Source organism: Saccopteryx leptura, chromosome 9 (genome assembly GCF_036850995.1).
Source record: "Saccopteryx leptura isolate mSacLep1 chromosome 9, mSacLep1_pri_phased_curated, whole genome shotgun sequence".
Taxonomy (NCBI): domain Eukaryota; kingdom Metazoa; phylum Chordata; class Mammalia; order Chiroptera; family Emballonuridae; genus Saccopteryx; species Saccopteryx leptura.
Genome location: NC_089511.1, coordinates 25,130,502 through 25,146,275, shown reverse-complemented (window position 1 = coordinate 25,146,275; position 15,774 = coordinate 25,130,502). Strand labels below are relative to the sequence as shown.

Below are 15,774 nucleotides of genomic sequence, written 5' to 3'. Positions count from 1 at the left end.
GTTGGCCCAGGTGCTGAGGATGGCTCTGTGGCCTCTGCCTCAGGCACTAGAATGACTCTGGTTGCAACAGAGCAACGCCCCGGATGGGCAGAGCATTGCCCCCTGGTGGGCGTGCCGGGTGGATCCCGGTTGGGCGCATGCGGGAGTCTGTCGGACTGCCTCCCCATTTCCAACTTCAGAAAAATTATAAAAATAAATAAATAAAATTAAAAAAAAATTTGCAGTTATATGGAGAGGCCTGGTTAGATTTAGATTTAGATTCGGTTCATTTGACATGAACTGAAGGTGATTCTGCATACTTCCCTTCCATCATATCAAGAGGAACGTAACATCTGATTGTCCCACTTTCCATGATTGAGCAGTGGGTTCAGGGTATCTGCCTGATCTATTCTGTTTTGAAGTTCCCTATCACCCTTTCACCTAATGGTTTCAGTAGCTGTGTCGGGGTCCCTAAGAGTATGCTCAGCTTCTATGATTCACTAGACAGGCTCACAGAACTCAGAAAAGCTGTTATAATTACCATTTATTAGAATGAAAGAGTTAAAGTCAGCCAAGGGGAAAGGCATATGGGCAAAGTCCAGGAGAAAGCAGGAACAAGCTTCTAGTTGTCCTCTCTGGGTTAACTATGTGTTCCCTTTTTTTGTTTCTTTCTTTCTCCTTTTTTTTTTTTTAAGCAAGAGAAAGAGACAGAAAGAAAAAGACAGGAAGGGAGAGAGATGAGAAGTATCAATTTGTAGTTGTGGCACCTTAGTTGTTCGTTGCTGCTTATACATGCCTGGACCAGGGGGCTCCAGCCAAGCCAGTGACCTCTTACTCAAGCCCAGCAACCTTGGACTCAAGCCAGCAACTTTGGGCTTCAAGCCAGCGACCTTTGGGCTCAAGCCAATGACCATGAGGTCACTTCTATGAGCCCACACTCAAACCAGTGACCCCATACTCAAGCTGGTGAGCCTGTGCTCAAGCCAGTGACCTTGGGGTTTAGAACCTGAGTCCTCAGTGTCCCAGATCGATGCTCTATCCACTGTGCAACCATCTGGTCAGGTAGCCATGTGTTTCTGATGCTTTAACACCAGAGGCCTTCCTGACCCCAGAGAGACTGCCCCTCCCAGGACTAGCAAATCCCTAGAGATAGTAAAAGACTCATCTGTGAATATACCTTTTATATGCAAATCAACCAATCCGGAACCCATACTCCAACCACCTCCCTTCTGGGGCCTCACATTCTGGGCCACCTTCCACCTGCCCTAATCACCCAGGACTAGGTACCAGAAAACTAGGAATAGCCTCTGTACCTCAGGGTACACTGAAATTAGTCAAACTAGCCAATCCCAGGCCGGCTTACCCTGTCTGCCCCTTCCTTCCTTTCAATGGTTCTTGCCCACATTTCCTGCCCAGTCCCTCTGCCTTCTGACCGACCTGGTGCTCCCCATGTTCCTGTGCCATAGTGTGCCTGCCGCGTCCTCTTACATTGTAACACTCCCCCAGTGCAGTCAACACACCCAGCACTGAATTCTCCCAGCAGCGAAGCGTAACAGTATGTCCAAAGTGCTGCCGGTCAGGGAAGCTCACCTGAGCCTTGGGTGCTAGCACCCTGTGATGCACAGGGCAACCCCCCAAACAGAGAGTTATCTGACCCAGATCTTCAGCGGTGCCGAGGGTGAGAAACCCAGTCTAGGGATTGTGGGTGTTTTAAAGTCGCTTAAAATACTTCCTCTCTTGCTCTTGCTCCGAATCTACACATAGTTAATTTTGTTTCATTTTGTTTTCAGTTATTGGTGGACATTTCATTATTTCCTTTAGAAATGCTTTGTGAATAATTAATCTACATACAATATTGAGCATTTCTGCCAGTGTCTTTTGGATAGATTTAGAAGTGGGATTTGCTAAGTCAAAGGGTAAATGAACATATAATTTTGTTTCACTTAAATATATCTTCAAAGTTCTGTTTCTAAATATGAGTGCATAAAAAGCAAAATGCAGGACAGCATTATAGCATTTCATTTCTGTAATAAAGAATGATACATCTGTGTTTTGTTTATCTATGTTAATCTAGCTCTGAGTACACAAGAAACCACTAACACAGGGCTATGGGGAAGGAAAAGGAGTGGCTGGGGCCCAGGAGTGGGTGGGACACTTGTCCCCACTTGTCCCTGAAGACCCTTTATATTTTGTTACTTTAAAATATTTTTTGAACTATGTTAATATATACTGCTCACAAAAGTTAGGGGATATTTCAAATGAATATGAAATAATTAAAAAAAAGAAGCATTTGATTGTTTTCATTAAATAAGAACATCAGAAAAACAAATGACAAGTCAAAGAAAGTTGTTTGACTATGCAAATGACATACAAAACCAACTTTTATTTCATTGGTGAAAATGCATTATACAAAAGGCTGAAAGTATTGGACTATCTGCATGTTCCCTGGTCCCCTCATTTTTGTGAGCAGTGTAGTACCTATTTAAAAAACACATTTTAGAAATTAAAAAAGGAAAAAAGCTTTCTCAATTTTAACTGTAGGTGCACCAGAAAATATTCAGAAATAATATTGTGTAGGATATAGGGACTCACCACATGCTTTTGGCAGCTCTGCTCATAATTCCACATAATTATCTCTTCACTAACAAAATGCCTCCTGGGATTTGGCTCTTTGAAGGAAGTTTACACTTTCAGCACGAGCATTGCGTTTTTTTTGTTTTGGGTTTTTTTTTTGGGGGGGGGTTTGTATTTTCTGAAGTTGGAAACAGGGAGGCAGTCAGACAGACTCCCACATGCGCCCGACCGGGATCCACCCGGCATGCCCACCAGGGGGCGATGCTCTGCCCATCTGGGGCGTTGCTCTGTTGCAACCAGAGCCACTCTAGTGCCTGAGGCAGAGGCCACAGAGCCATCATCCTCAGCGCCCAGGCCAACTTTGCTCCAATGGAGCCTTGGCTGCAGGGGGAAGAGAGAAACAGAGAGGAAGGAGAGGGGGAGGGGTGGAGAAGCAGATGGGCGCCTCTCCTATGTGCCCTGGCCGGAAATCGAACCCAGGACTCCTGCACACCAGGCCAACGCTCTACCACTGAGCCAACCAGCCAGGGCTGAGCATTGCGTTTTTACTCCGTGTTCACAGTGGGTCCTAATATTATGACTGTGCGTATCATTTTTATTCTTTTTTTTTTAGAATTTTTAAAACTTGGCTTGATTTAATTTTGTGTTTATATTCCATGTAGTAATTTCTGCCTCAAATCATGGGGTTAAATGCCTCTTTTTATGGAGTTTGCCCGTGCCAAACATTAGCTCACTGTCTGGGGGGGGGGGGGATGAGTCTGCCATGGAGAAAATGGCCCGGCCTGGCTGCCAGCACTTGGCTTAGAGGAGCAGCCGGCCCGCCTGATCTGGTCGCGTCTGTGGCTGGGGGAAAGCTGCCTCCACCTGGGCCTTGGCAGCATTTTTTTTTTTTTTTTTTTTTTTTTTTTTTTGGCTTTAAGGACCATGTTCTAAGCAAGCCTTACTCAAAGTTTTCCAGTTTCTAATACAGTTTCCAGTTTCTAAGTTCCCTTGCTGACTGTTATATTAACAGCTACCACTGTCCTCCTGTGATGTCTGGGGAAGTCAGATGAGCAGTTAAGAGGACTCCCACTGCAGCAGGAAGGCTACTGACACCAGGAAATGGCTTCCAAGGAGAATGCTAGTGTGCATACGTGCTCACCCTCAAGGGCTCAAGCAATTCTTTCCATAGTAACAAAGGCAGCTATCCTGAAGGAATGGTTGGGTGCAGGAAGAGAAAAGAAGGCAGCCCTGGCCGGGTAGCTCAGTTGATTCAAACATCATCCTGATGTGCGAGAGTTGCGGGTTCAATCCCCAGTTGGGGCTCATGCGGGAGTTATCCAATGAGTAGTAGTGCATGGATGGGTGGAGCAACAAAATGATGTTTCTCCCTCTCTGTTCTCTCTCTCTGAAATTGATACATTAAACAAGAGGCAAGAAGGCACATGCTTTGGAGAGAGCAACTTGATTTTCCAGAAAGAAGAGTTCTTTTTATACTGCATATTGAGGAATCATAATTGGCCTTCATAACCTGTCATGTGAATTCCTTTAAACCTAAATGTGCCTGTACTGGGACTTAGATTGACTTCCTGGAAGGCTTTCCAGGTGGCTCTAAAACAAGTTTAAATAGTACTTGTGTTCCAAAAGGGAGAGGAAAATTCTGCAAAGAGACACTTTAGGGCTGCAGACAAAGTTTCATGAATTCAATTTTAATTTCTTAAAAGTGAGGCCCCAAAATTAATCAAAGGGGACAGAAATCAGAACAGTGGCTGTTGCCTGGTGGGGGGAAGAAGGGAGGTTGGGGTCTAGTGGGGAAAGACCCAAGGGAGCTTTCTTGGTTGATGGAAACATTCTGTTTTGCCTGGAGGGCTAATTACATGAGTGCAAACATTTGTCAAAATTTATTAAGTTCTGGCCCTGGCCGGTTTGGCTCAGTGGTAGAGCATCGGCCTGGCATGCAGAAGTCCAGGGTTCGATTCCCGGCCAGGGCACACAGGAGAGACGCCCATCTGCTTCTCCACCCCTCCCCCTCTCCTTCCTCTCTGTCTCTCTCTTCCCCTCCCGCAGCCGAGGCTCCATTGGAGCAAAGATGGCCCGGGCACTGGGGATGGCTCCTTGGCCTCTGCCCCAGGAGCTAGAGTGGCTCTGGTTGCAACATGGCGATGCCCAGGATGGGCAGAGCATCGCCCCCTGGTGGGCAGAGCGTCGCCCCCTGGTGGGCGTGCCGGGTGGATCCCGGTCGGGCACATGCGGGAGTCTGTCTGACTGTCTCTCCCCGTTTCCAGCTTCAGAGAAATACAGAAGAAAAAAAATTTTATTAAGTTCTACACTTAATAAATTAATAAATATTTAAGATCCGTGTATTTTATTGCATGTAGTTATACCTCAATTTAAAAATGTAAAAAACCTAGTCCTTATCGGTCTGTCTATTCAAGTACTTACATTCTAGGACCAACTCTGCCACTACCTGTGTAAATGTAGCAAAAGTATTTCATCTCTGACTTCTGACCTGTCACCTAGTCTACAAAATAAGTTGCCAGTTATTAGGGTGCTCATTTTTTTCTAGCTGTGAGGGAGAATTTCTCATAATAATGCTTCATGGAGTAAATGAGGCAAAGAGAAATTTTCTCCAGAAAAAGGAACCCATTGTCACTTTGAGATACATATGGCCTCGGCACTGTCTAACCAGGAAGGGATGGAAATAAATCCTACCTGAATAACCCAGATTCTGTATGTAGGTGTGGATTTGCTGTCTCTCATCCCAATGAGCCAGCAGGATTAGAAACCATCTTTTAGAACTAAGCGTATTCAGTGCTGCATTTCAATCTCCAAATGCAGGAAAGCGTCTTGATGAGAAAAAGGCAAAGGCACAAAGTCACTCCCTAGTGGGGAGCCAGGCTGCCAAATGTCTGTCTCAAGCACATGTTCCCCTGAACTTGGGCTGGGCTCCAGAAGGAGAAGAGCTCACAATGGAAACAGTGATGGCTGTTTGCTCAGGCAGCCAAGAGAATGAAAAGCGCATTGAAACCCACAGTGTCTCCATGGGGGGAGGCACGGTGGGCCCCTTAGTGGTGAAACCAACCTGACAGTAGAGCCCATTCCCCACATCGTTCTTCAGTTCAACAACAAGACCTTTATGTGCAGCCTCTCAGGCAATCTCAGAAATTATACTGCGGGCAACCCAAGCTCTGCCCAATAGATGCACACAATCTAGTTCACCCCTTTTCGTTGCATTAGATTCTGATAATGAGAAAGAGAACTCTTCTTGATGTATATTCCACTGGCCACCCCAAGATTCATCAAGTTCCTTTATTACTGCTGACACTGAACTGTCCGGACCTCCAGTGAGTTCCATTTTAGCTGGTATCCTCACGATGAACACTTTCTGTCCTCACTTACCCAGCACCATTGTGATTGCCCTTCTGACGTAGCACAGCAGGGCCTCCTGGGCTAAGAAACCAGCTGGCAGCAGGAGAAACGAGGCCTCTGGCGATAGAGCGGCAGCCCAGCCCCAACCGGCCCCAGGTGACAGTGTTCCCTCACCTATGCTGACGCAGGTGCACCGTGCAAACAGCCCAGCTGTTTGCCTCTCTCATGAAAGATGAGGACCAACCTGGGTTAATATTTTGTTTGCATAAAATTTGGAGAAATTCTGTTGTAAAATAAAGGATGGCACATAAACTGTGGTGCAAAGATGATAAACCCAAGTATTTCCAGGAGTAGGAACCTTAAAGAAAGGAGCTGAGAAATGTATTCCTTATCCAATGAGGAGCCATTATTTTGTTCCATCTGATTGTTGTCAGATCTCCCAGATTTTTTCAGAAGAAACAAGAATGTGGAGTTTTATGTGTACGTGTCTAGGGGCCACAGACACAGGCGTTCGGTTTGTTACCTTTGGTCTAAGAGAGCAAGGATGGCTTTTGGTTGTAGGCCTGAGTTTGAATTGTACCCCAGGATATATACTGGTTGTGTGATCTCAGGGAGGTATATGTACTCTCAGAGTGTCAGTATGCTCACCTTTGAAAAGAGGGCAACACTACCCCCTGGCAGTAGGGCTCTGGGGATGAGATGAGACCATGTACAACATGGGTATGAGAAGGGCTGCCCACCATGTATACAGTGCCTGGCACACCGGAACCACCAGCCTTGGTCTGTCATTCAGTTCATATGTGCCTCTCTAATTTGCTAGTCCCAATTTCCAAAGCTTTTGCTTATAAACCTAAGGGCTGGCCTGACCAGGCAGAGATGCAGTGGATGGAGCGTCGGACTGGGACACGGAGGAACCAGGTTTGAAACCTCGAGGTCGCCGGCTAGAGCGCGGGCTCATCTGGTTTGAGCGAGGCTCACCAGCTTGGACCCAAGGCCACTGGCTTGAGCCCACTGGCTTGAGCAAGGGGTTACTTGGTCTGCTGTGGCCCCCTTTTCGGGGCACATATGGGAAAGCAATCAATGAACAGCTAAGGTGCCTCAACGAAGAGTTGATGCTTCTCATCTCTCTCCTTCCTGTCTGTCCCTATCTGTCCCTCTCTCTGACTCTCTGTCTCTGTCAAAATACCTAAATAAATAAACCTAAGAGCTGGTCTTCAGGAGAGGCCTACTGGGCAAATGTTTGCGGAGCCTCTTGGCTGCATACTAGGCGTGTGCAGATTTGCTTGCATGCACCTCTCCCTCCCACGTCTGCGCGCCGAAGCCTGTCTCCAGCAGCTCAGGAGGCGAGGAGCAAAGCTGTTAAGAGGTATACATAGATCCTCCTACCTAACTCCTAAGGCTTTTTTCCCCTAAGGAAATAAAAAGATGAAAATGGGAACCAGTGGTGCTTTTTAAAGCATTCTACCATTCATTCTAATGAAGAGTGAGTCTTTCGAGAATAAAAACATTTATATTGCCTCCTTGCAAATTCTCCTTGAAGGAGATCCTCAGACCACCTCTGGGACCGGTGTCCTGGTGCACAAACCTGCCCCATGCTGTTCATGTCCACAGTGTTTCAGCTACTGCTACAAAACTAAGATTGCATGGACACCTTAAGCTCTCAGCTGCAGGTGGAGCAGTCATGTATTTATATCTTCTGAACACCATCAATGTGCCAGGCAAATGCACTGTGCTCCTGAGGTACAGGGATAGCTCATTGGCCGATAGGAAAGACAGGCCACCGCCTTTGCAGTGGAACAGCACAATATGATGATAGCTATGACAGACGTCGAATACCCAACCTGGGAGAGGAAGGGGCGCAAGAAAATTTCATCAGCCCAGATACACTTGAGCACAGAGTGGAAGGGGAAGGATTGGGATTAGCAAGCAAAGGGAAATAATGGTGCATATAGGGACAGTTTGAGAGAAGGATATTTGAGGTAGAGAATCAACATATGCAAAGGCCGGGGATGAAAGCATGTCATGACTGGGCTGGCGGGGATATGAGAGGGGCTGGAGAGGGTTATATGCCCTGCGAAGGAGAATGGTCTTACCCTGAAGACTCAACATTGCAGAGATTTTTGATCAAATGATATTGGGATGGAAGTTGCATTTTAGAAAGAACGCTCTCTTCTGTAGCGAGGAGGATGGATTGGCAGAGGCAAGGATGGTGACAGGGAGACCATAGTTGGGGGATTACTGTAGTAGTTAGTAGAGAAATGATGAAGCCCACACAGACATATGGTTGCAGGAGCCATAGGAGGGCACTGACTTGAGAAATATACAGAGGCTGGTGAGGCTAATTGGCTGATTGCAGGTAGGGGATGAGGGAGTATTGAGGATGGCTCCCAGGTTACTGTGTGGGTGACAGGATGGCATGTGGTGCCATGTATCAGGAAAGGGCTAGAAGAAGAGGGGCTGTTTTTTGTTTTGTTTTGTTTTGTTTTTTACAGAGACAGAATCAGAGAGAGGAACAGATAGGGACAGACAGACAGGAAGGGAGAGAGATGAGAAGCATCAATTCTTCCTTGTGGCACTTTAGTTGTTCATTGATTGCTTTCTCATATGTGCCTTGACCAGGGGGCTACAGCAGAGTGAGTGACCCCTTTGCTCAAGCCAGAAACCTTGGGCTCAAGCCAGCAACCTTGGGCTTCAAGCCAGCGACTATGGAGTCATGTCTATGATCCCATGCTCAAGCTAGCGACCCTGTGCTCAAGTTGGATGAGCCCACGCTCAAGCCGGAGACTTCGGGGGTTTCGAACCTGGGTCCTCTGTGTCCCAGTCCAGTGCTGTATCCACTGGGCAACTGCCTGGTCAGGCAAAAGGGGCTGTTCTTGTGGGGCAGGAGATGCAGGTAGGGGGCGATGAGCTGTTCCCGAGTTTGGAGCTTCTGTGATATCACGGGATAAGGACCTAGAGCGGGCATTTGGAGGCACTTGGTTTGGGGCTCAGGAGACAGAGATGGGCTGGAGATAGAGATTTTGGAGACTTGATATATACATGAAGCCTTGAAGCCACAGATTAGAGTAAAATCATCCAGAGCAGTATTTTTCCACCGGCAATGTGCAGACTGGTGCCAGTCCGCCACAAATTCCTTGCTGGTCCATGAAAGAGTTAACCACCTTGATGTTGTATGAAGATTATAGATTATATTTATTTGTGTTGACTTATGTAGCACTAGGGCATTCATTTTAACTACTGTATAGTATTTCTTAATAAGAATATGCCGTATATTAAGTCTCCATTCTCTGGTTAGCGGACATTTAGTTGATATCCAATTCTTTGCTCACACAAACAAGGCTGCAGTAATCATTCTTGTACATGTCTCGTGCGTGGGTAGGGATATTTGTAAGAGACGTACCTAGATAAGGAACTTGCTAGGACACAGGTTATCTGGATCTCAACTCTACTGGATATTGTGAAACTGCTTTTCCATGTGATGGTACCAGTTTACACTCACAGCAGCAGTTTGAGAATTCCAGATGCTTCGCGTACTCCCTAACATTTTATATGTCAGAACTTTTAATTTGGCCAATTTGATGAGTGTGAAATCATTTTCTGTAGTATACTTTCCTTTGTATTTTCAAAGGGCCACCACCTGTATAGTGTAAGTTTGTATGTTTTAGTGTGGAGTTGGTGCACTGAACAACTCAACAGGGCACTGTTCATATTGTAGTGTTTGCGAAAGGCACACTGTGGAGCTGGTGCATTGTACAACATATATAGAGGCCTGAGTTAAGAATTTTGTTGCCTGAGCAGGCGGTAGCGCAGTGGGTAGAACGTTGGACTGGGATGCGGAGGACCCAGGTTCGAGACCCCGAGGTCGCCAGCTTGAGCGCAGGCTCATCTGGTTTGAGCAAAGCTCACCAGCTTGGACCCAAGGTCGCTGGCTCAAGCAAGGGGTTACTCAGTCTGCTGAAGGCCCACAGTCAAGGCACATATGAGAAAGCAATCAATGAACTAAGGTGTCACAATGAAAAACTGATGATTGATGCTTCTCATCCCTCTCTCTGACTCTATGTCTCTGTAAAAAATAAATAAATTTTGTTATCTTTTGTCCATTGTTCTCTTGGGTTGTCTTATTAATTGGAAGAGTTCTTTACTCTGGATATTCTTTTTTGGTTGATATCTGTTACATTTTCACCCAATCTGTGGTTTCTATTATTATTAATTTTAAAAAATTTATTTTAGTGAAGAGACAAAAAGAAAAAGAGAGAGAGAGAGAGAGAGAGGAGGAAGAGCAGGAAGTATCAATTTCCATATGTGCCTTGACCAGACAAGCCCCGAGTTTCAAGCCGGCAACCTCAGCATTCCAGGTTGATGCTTTATCCACTGTGCCACCGCAGGTCAGGCCGTTTCCATTATTTTGTTTATAGTACCTTTTTATTTTTTTTAATTAATTAATTTATTTATTTTGTGGCAGAGACAGAGAGAGGGATAGATAGGGACAAACATACAGAAAGAGAGAGAGATGAGAAACATCAATTCTTCGTTGCGGCTCCTTAGTTGTTCATTGATTGATTTCTCATATGTACCTTGACTGGAGGGGGGGGGCTATAGCAGACCGAGTAACCCCTGCTCGAGCCAGTGACCTTGGGCTCAAGCTGGTGAGCCTTGCTCAAACCAGATGAGCCGACGCTCAAGCTGGTGACCTCGGGGTCTCGAACCTGGGTCCTCCACATCCCAGTCTGATTCTCTATCTACTGCGCCACTGCCTGGTCAGGCTATAGTACCTTTTTAATGTAAAAAAAGTTTTTTACTTTAAGATTTTAAATTTTGATCCTGACTGGTTGGCTCAGTGGTAGAGCATTGGCCTGGCATGTGGAAGTCCTGGGTTTGATTCCAGAAGTGACCATCTGCTTCTCCATCCCGCCCTCCTCCCTCTCACCCGACTCCCTCTCTCTCTGTCTCTCTCTGTCTCTTTCTCCTCCTGCAGCCATGGCTCAAATGGTTTGAACAAGTTGGCCCTGGGCACTGAGGATGGCTCCATGGACTCGCCTCAGGAGCTGAAACAGGTCAGTTGATGAGGAACGGAGTGGCGGCCCCAGATGGGCAGAGCATAGCCCCATAGGGGGCTTGCCAGGTGGATCCTGGTCAGTGTATATGCAGGGAGTCTGTCTCTCTGCCTCCCTGCCTCTCACTTAATAAAAATAAAATAAAATAAAATAAAAAAGATATTAAATTTATCATCTTTACCTTTATCTTTTGTATTTTTTTATCTTGTCTAAGAGCTTCCCCCTTTCTCCAAGATAACAGATATTCTCATTTTATATATATTGTAAAGATTTTATTTATTGCTAAGGGCCCAGGTTCAAAACCCTCAGGTCACCAGCTTAAGCACACTGAGTACAGGCTCACCAGCTTGAGCGCAGGGTCGCTGGCCTGAGCATGGGGTCATAGACATAATCCATGGTCACTGGTTTGAGCCCAAAGATCACCGGCTTGAAGCCCAAAGTCACTGACTTGAGCCCAACGTTGCTGGCTTGAGCAAGGAAGGGGTCACTGGCTTGGTTGTAGCCCCCTGGTCCATACATGCATGAGAAGCAATCAGTGAACAACTAAGGTGCCGCAACTATGAGTTGATGCTTCTCTCTCCCTTCCTGCCTTTCTCTTTCATACACACTTAAAAAGATATTGCTTTAAAAAAAAGATATTGTTTATTAACTTTAGAGAGAAGAGAGGGAGAGAAAGGGGTTGGGATAGGAACAGGAAGCATCATCTCTTACTAGTTGCTCTTAGTATGTGCCTTGACTTGGCAAGCGCAGGGTTTGAACCCATGACTTCAGCATTCCAGGTTGATGCTTTATACACCACCACAGGTCAGGCTAGATTTTTTCCCCCTAAGTTTTGCTTTTCCACATTTAGATCTATAATTCACCTTGAATTTATTTAAGGTATGATGTAATATAGGAATTATTATTTTCATATATATAACCAAGAATAGAATCATGGATTAACTAGTTCATCATTTCTCCTTTGATTTTCATGCCATCACTTGTATTTTGAACATGGGTCTGGGCAGCTCTATGGAGCATGCCAGTGCCTCCCCACCCCCAGGCCATTTTCTTTGCCTCTCTTTCTCCTAAACCCCAAGGGCCCTTCTTTTGCCTAACTTAGTTTCCTAAGCCCATTTCCTCTACAGCTCACTACTACCTCTGTGATTTTCTCAATAAACTTTCTCTTATTAAAAAAAATACATACAGCCTGACCTGTGGTGGCGCAGTGGATAAAGCGTCGACCTGGAATGCTGAGGTCGCCAGTACAAAACCCTGCGCTTGCCTGGTCAAGACACATATGGGAGTTGATGCTTCCTGCTCCTCCCTCGCCCTTCTCTCTCTCTGTCTCTCTGTCTGTCTCTCTCTCTCATTCTCTCTCCTCTCTAAAAATTAATAAAAAGAAAAATTAAAAAAAAAAACTGAAAAAAAAATACATACACACACAAGGTCCTTTTCTGGATTTCTATTGCATTCCTTTGTTTATTTATCTGTCATATGGCATAATCTTCACTACTGCAAATACACGTCTCCCCAGCTTGTTTCTCTTAACATTTCTTAGTTATTCTTGGCCTTTTGCTCTCCTAGATGATTTGAGCATCAGTTGTCAGATTACACACACACACACCTGATTGGGGTTTTTTGGTTTTTTTTTACAGAGACAGAGAGAGAATCAGAGAGAGGGATAGACAGGGACAGAGAGGGATAGACAGGGACAGAGAGATGAGAAGCATCAATCATTAGTTTTTCATCGCAACACCTTAGTTGTTCATTGATTGCTTTCTCATTTGTGCCTTGACCGTGGGCCTTCAGCAGACTGAGTAACCCCTTGCTCGAGCCAGCGACCTTGGGTCCAAGCTGGTGAACTTTTGCCCAAACCAGATGAGCCCACGCTCAAGCTGGCGACCTCAGGGTCTTGAACCTGGGTCCTCTGCATCCCAGTCCGACGCTCTATCCACTGCACCACCGCCTGGTCAGGCGGGATTTTTCTTGGAATTGCATTAAACTCAGATTAATCTGGGAGCAGTATGCATCTTTACAATATTGCTTGTTCTCATCCTTGAATATGGTATGTTAGTAGAGTTCTCCTTTTTAAAAAAAATTTTTTTAATTGATTTTAGAGAGAGGAGAGAGAGAAAGGCGGTAGGAGGAGCAGGAAGCAACAATTCATAGTTGCTTCTAGTATGAGCATTGACTGGGCAAGCCCAGGGTTTCGAAGCAGCAACCTCAGCATTCCAGGTCGAGGCTTCATCCACTGCGCCACCACAGGCCAGGCTCCTTTTATTTAGGTTTTAGGTCTTCTTTGGTGTCTTTCAATAATGTTACTTTCTCAATGAGGTCTGATATATATTAATTTTATTCCTATATGCTTATTTTTCTCCGATTAAGAATGAGATCTTTACTTCTATTATATTCCCCAGCTGGTTAAACTGGTATGTAGAAACATATTTGTTACTGATCTGGTATCCAAAACCCATGCTAAACTTTGTTCTAATTTTTATAGATTCTCTTGGATTTTTCTGTCGATTATGACTGTCTGCATATCAGTACCCTTAGTCTTCCTTCTGATATGTATGTATGCCTCTCGTTTACTTTTCCTGTTTTACTGTATTGGTTTTATGACAGTAGTATTTAGTAAAAACAGTGATAGACTTTTACAGCTTTATTGAGATATATAATAATTCACATACCATAGTTTACTCTTCAGACTTCCTTTAGTTCCTATTTTTAATGGCTATGCCTCTAAAGTTTTACCAAATAAATAACAAGTTGCCACAGTACCATCTATATTTGCCAGTTGGTTCACCACTTCCCTACTGATATTTGTCATGCCACCTCTGACGTTTCTGCAGACCTACTTCTGGGTTTTGTTCCATTAGTGGCTTTGTCTATCCCAATGTCAGTACTACACTGCCTTACTTACCATAGCTGTAGATTTTTTGCCAATTCCATTTATCAAATTGAAGAATTCTATCCTCTTAATTTGCTAAGAGTTTTTTAAAAAAATTATGAATGGGTTTTGAGTTATTTCAGGTGTTTTTTCTTCATCTATGATATCCTATATTCTCCTCCTTTGTTAATTTGGTATATTGTATTAATATACATTACAATAAATATATAACCTATTCTTGGGCTAAGTTCTATGTAGGGAGTGATTGTTTAAGCATACTGCTGAATTTTATTTACTAATATATAACTTTTAAAACTTTTCACTCAGAGCCTGACCAGGCAGTGGCGCAGTGGATAGAGCATCAGACTGGGATGTGGAGGACTCAGGTTCAAGACCCCGAGGTTGCCAGCTTGAGCGCAGGCTCATCTGGTTTGAGCAAAGCTCACCAGCTTGGACCCAAGGTCGCTGGCTTGAGCAAGGGGTTACTTGGTCTGCTGTAGCCCCACGGTCAAGGCACATATGAAAAAGCAATCAATGAACAACTAAGGTGTCACAATGAAAAACTGATGATTGATGCTTCTCATCTCTCTCCCTTCCTGTCTGTCTGTCCCTATCTATCCCTCTCTCTGACTCTCTCTCTGTAAAAAAAAAAAAAAAATCATGAACCTCATAGGCCTGGAAAAATCTAAATCTTGATTTCTTAGAAAGAAAGGTTTGAAGAGCAGCACTTTAAATGACTACAGGTACATACAAAGGCTATATGTATATAGTTACCATCCCAACATTGTACGGCTGCAAACAACCTAAATGCTATTCATAGAAAACTAGTGAGAGATCCACACTACTATTTGCTGTAAAAATGAATGAAAGGCTATGGACAGATATGGAAATGTCACCAGGATGTGCTGTTAAGTTAAAAAGGTAACATACATAAATATATATATATTTTGTGTGTGTAAGAAAAATAAAGATATATATTCATATTTAATTGTACTTCCAAAAATAAGTACTAAAAGAAACAAGAAGCCAGGGAAGGCCCTGGCCAAGAAGCTCAGTTAGCTGTTAGAGCGTCATTTCAATATACCAAGGCTGTGGGTTCAATCCCTGGTCAGGGCACATATAAAAATCAATCAATGAATGCATGAATGGGTGGAACAACAAATTGGTGTTTCTCTCTCCCCCCTTACTCTTGTCTCTATAAAATTGATTTTTTAAAAATTAAAGAAAGGAGCATCGTCCCAGAGCGCAGAAGTTGCCAGTTCAATTCCTTGGTCAGGGCATACACAGGAGTAGCTCTGTGCTCCTCTCTCCAAAAAAAAAAAAAAAAAAAAAAAGCCAATAGTTTCCCATGGGCAAAGGGTCAGTGTAGTCAGAAGACAGTGGTGGGACCTCTCAGTATATATCTTTTTATATAGAGGCCTGATATCTAAACCATGTGAACATATTAATCATTTAATGGCCCTGGCCGGTTGACTCAGTGGATAGAGCATCGGCCAGCCTGCGGACACCCTGGGTTCGATTCCCAGTCAGGACACATGGGAGAAGCAACCATCTGTGTCCCTCCCCCTCTCTCCCTCTTCACTCCCTCTTCCCCTCCCACAGCCAGTGGCTCAGTTGGTTCAAGCATGGCTCCAGGAGCTGAGGATAGCTCTGTTGGAGCACATCAACCATAAGTGCTAAAAATAGCTTGGTTGATTCAAGCATCGGCCTCAGAGGGGGGCGGGGGGGTACCAGGTAGGTAGATCCTGGTCGGGGCACATGTGGGAGTCTGTCTCACTGTTTCCCCTCCTCTCACTTAAGAGAAAAAAAAGTCCCTTCATATGACACAGGGCACAGCTTCCTGTTCCCAGCCTTGTTGCCATGGCCCCACAAACCCTCCTCCTGGCCAAGCAGAAGTAGAAGCTCCTTCTCTGACCCGTGTGAAATATGGTGAATAAAGGACATGGTCAC

At 44.8% G+C, this 15,774-nt stretch overlaps 1 protein-coding gene across 2 annotated transcripts in view; it reads left to right on the top strand.

Moving 5' to 3' along the window:
• The window catches only part of ADAT1 (adenosine deaminase tRNA specific 1), a 57,111-nt gene that overhangs the window by 36,528 nt on the left and 4,809 nt on the right, over positions 1–15,774 (top strand). The window contains exons 11-12 of one of the 2 annotated variants that reach the window (XM_066348521.1): positions 10,877–10,955; positions 14,152–14,365. The exons of the other annotated variant lie outside the window; for it this stretch is intronic. Coding sequence (XP_066204618.1) covers positions 10,877–10,955; positions 14,152–14,181 — 109 coding nt within the window. The 3' untranslated portion in view covers positions 14,182–14,365. Of the gene's footprint in view, positions 1–10,876; positions 10,956–14,151; positions 14,366–15,774 lie in introns of those variants that run through there. 2 annotated transcript variants of the gene reach the window in all.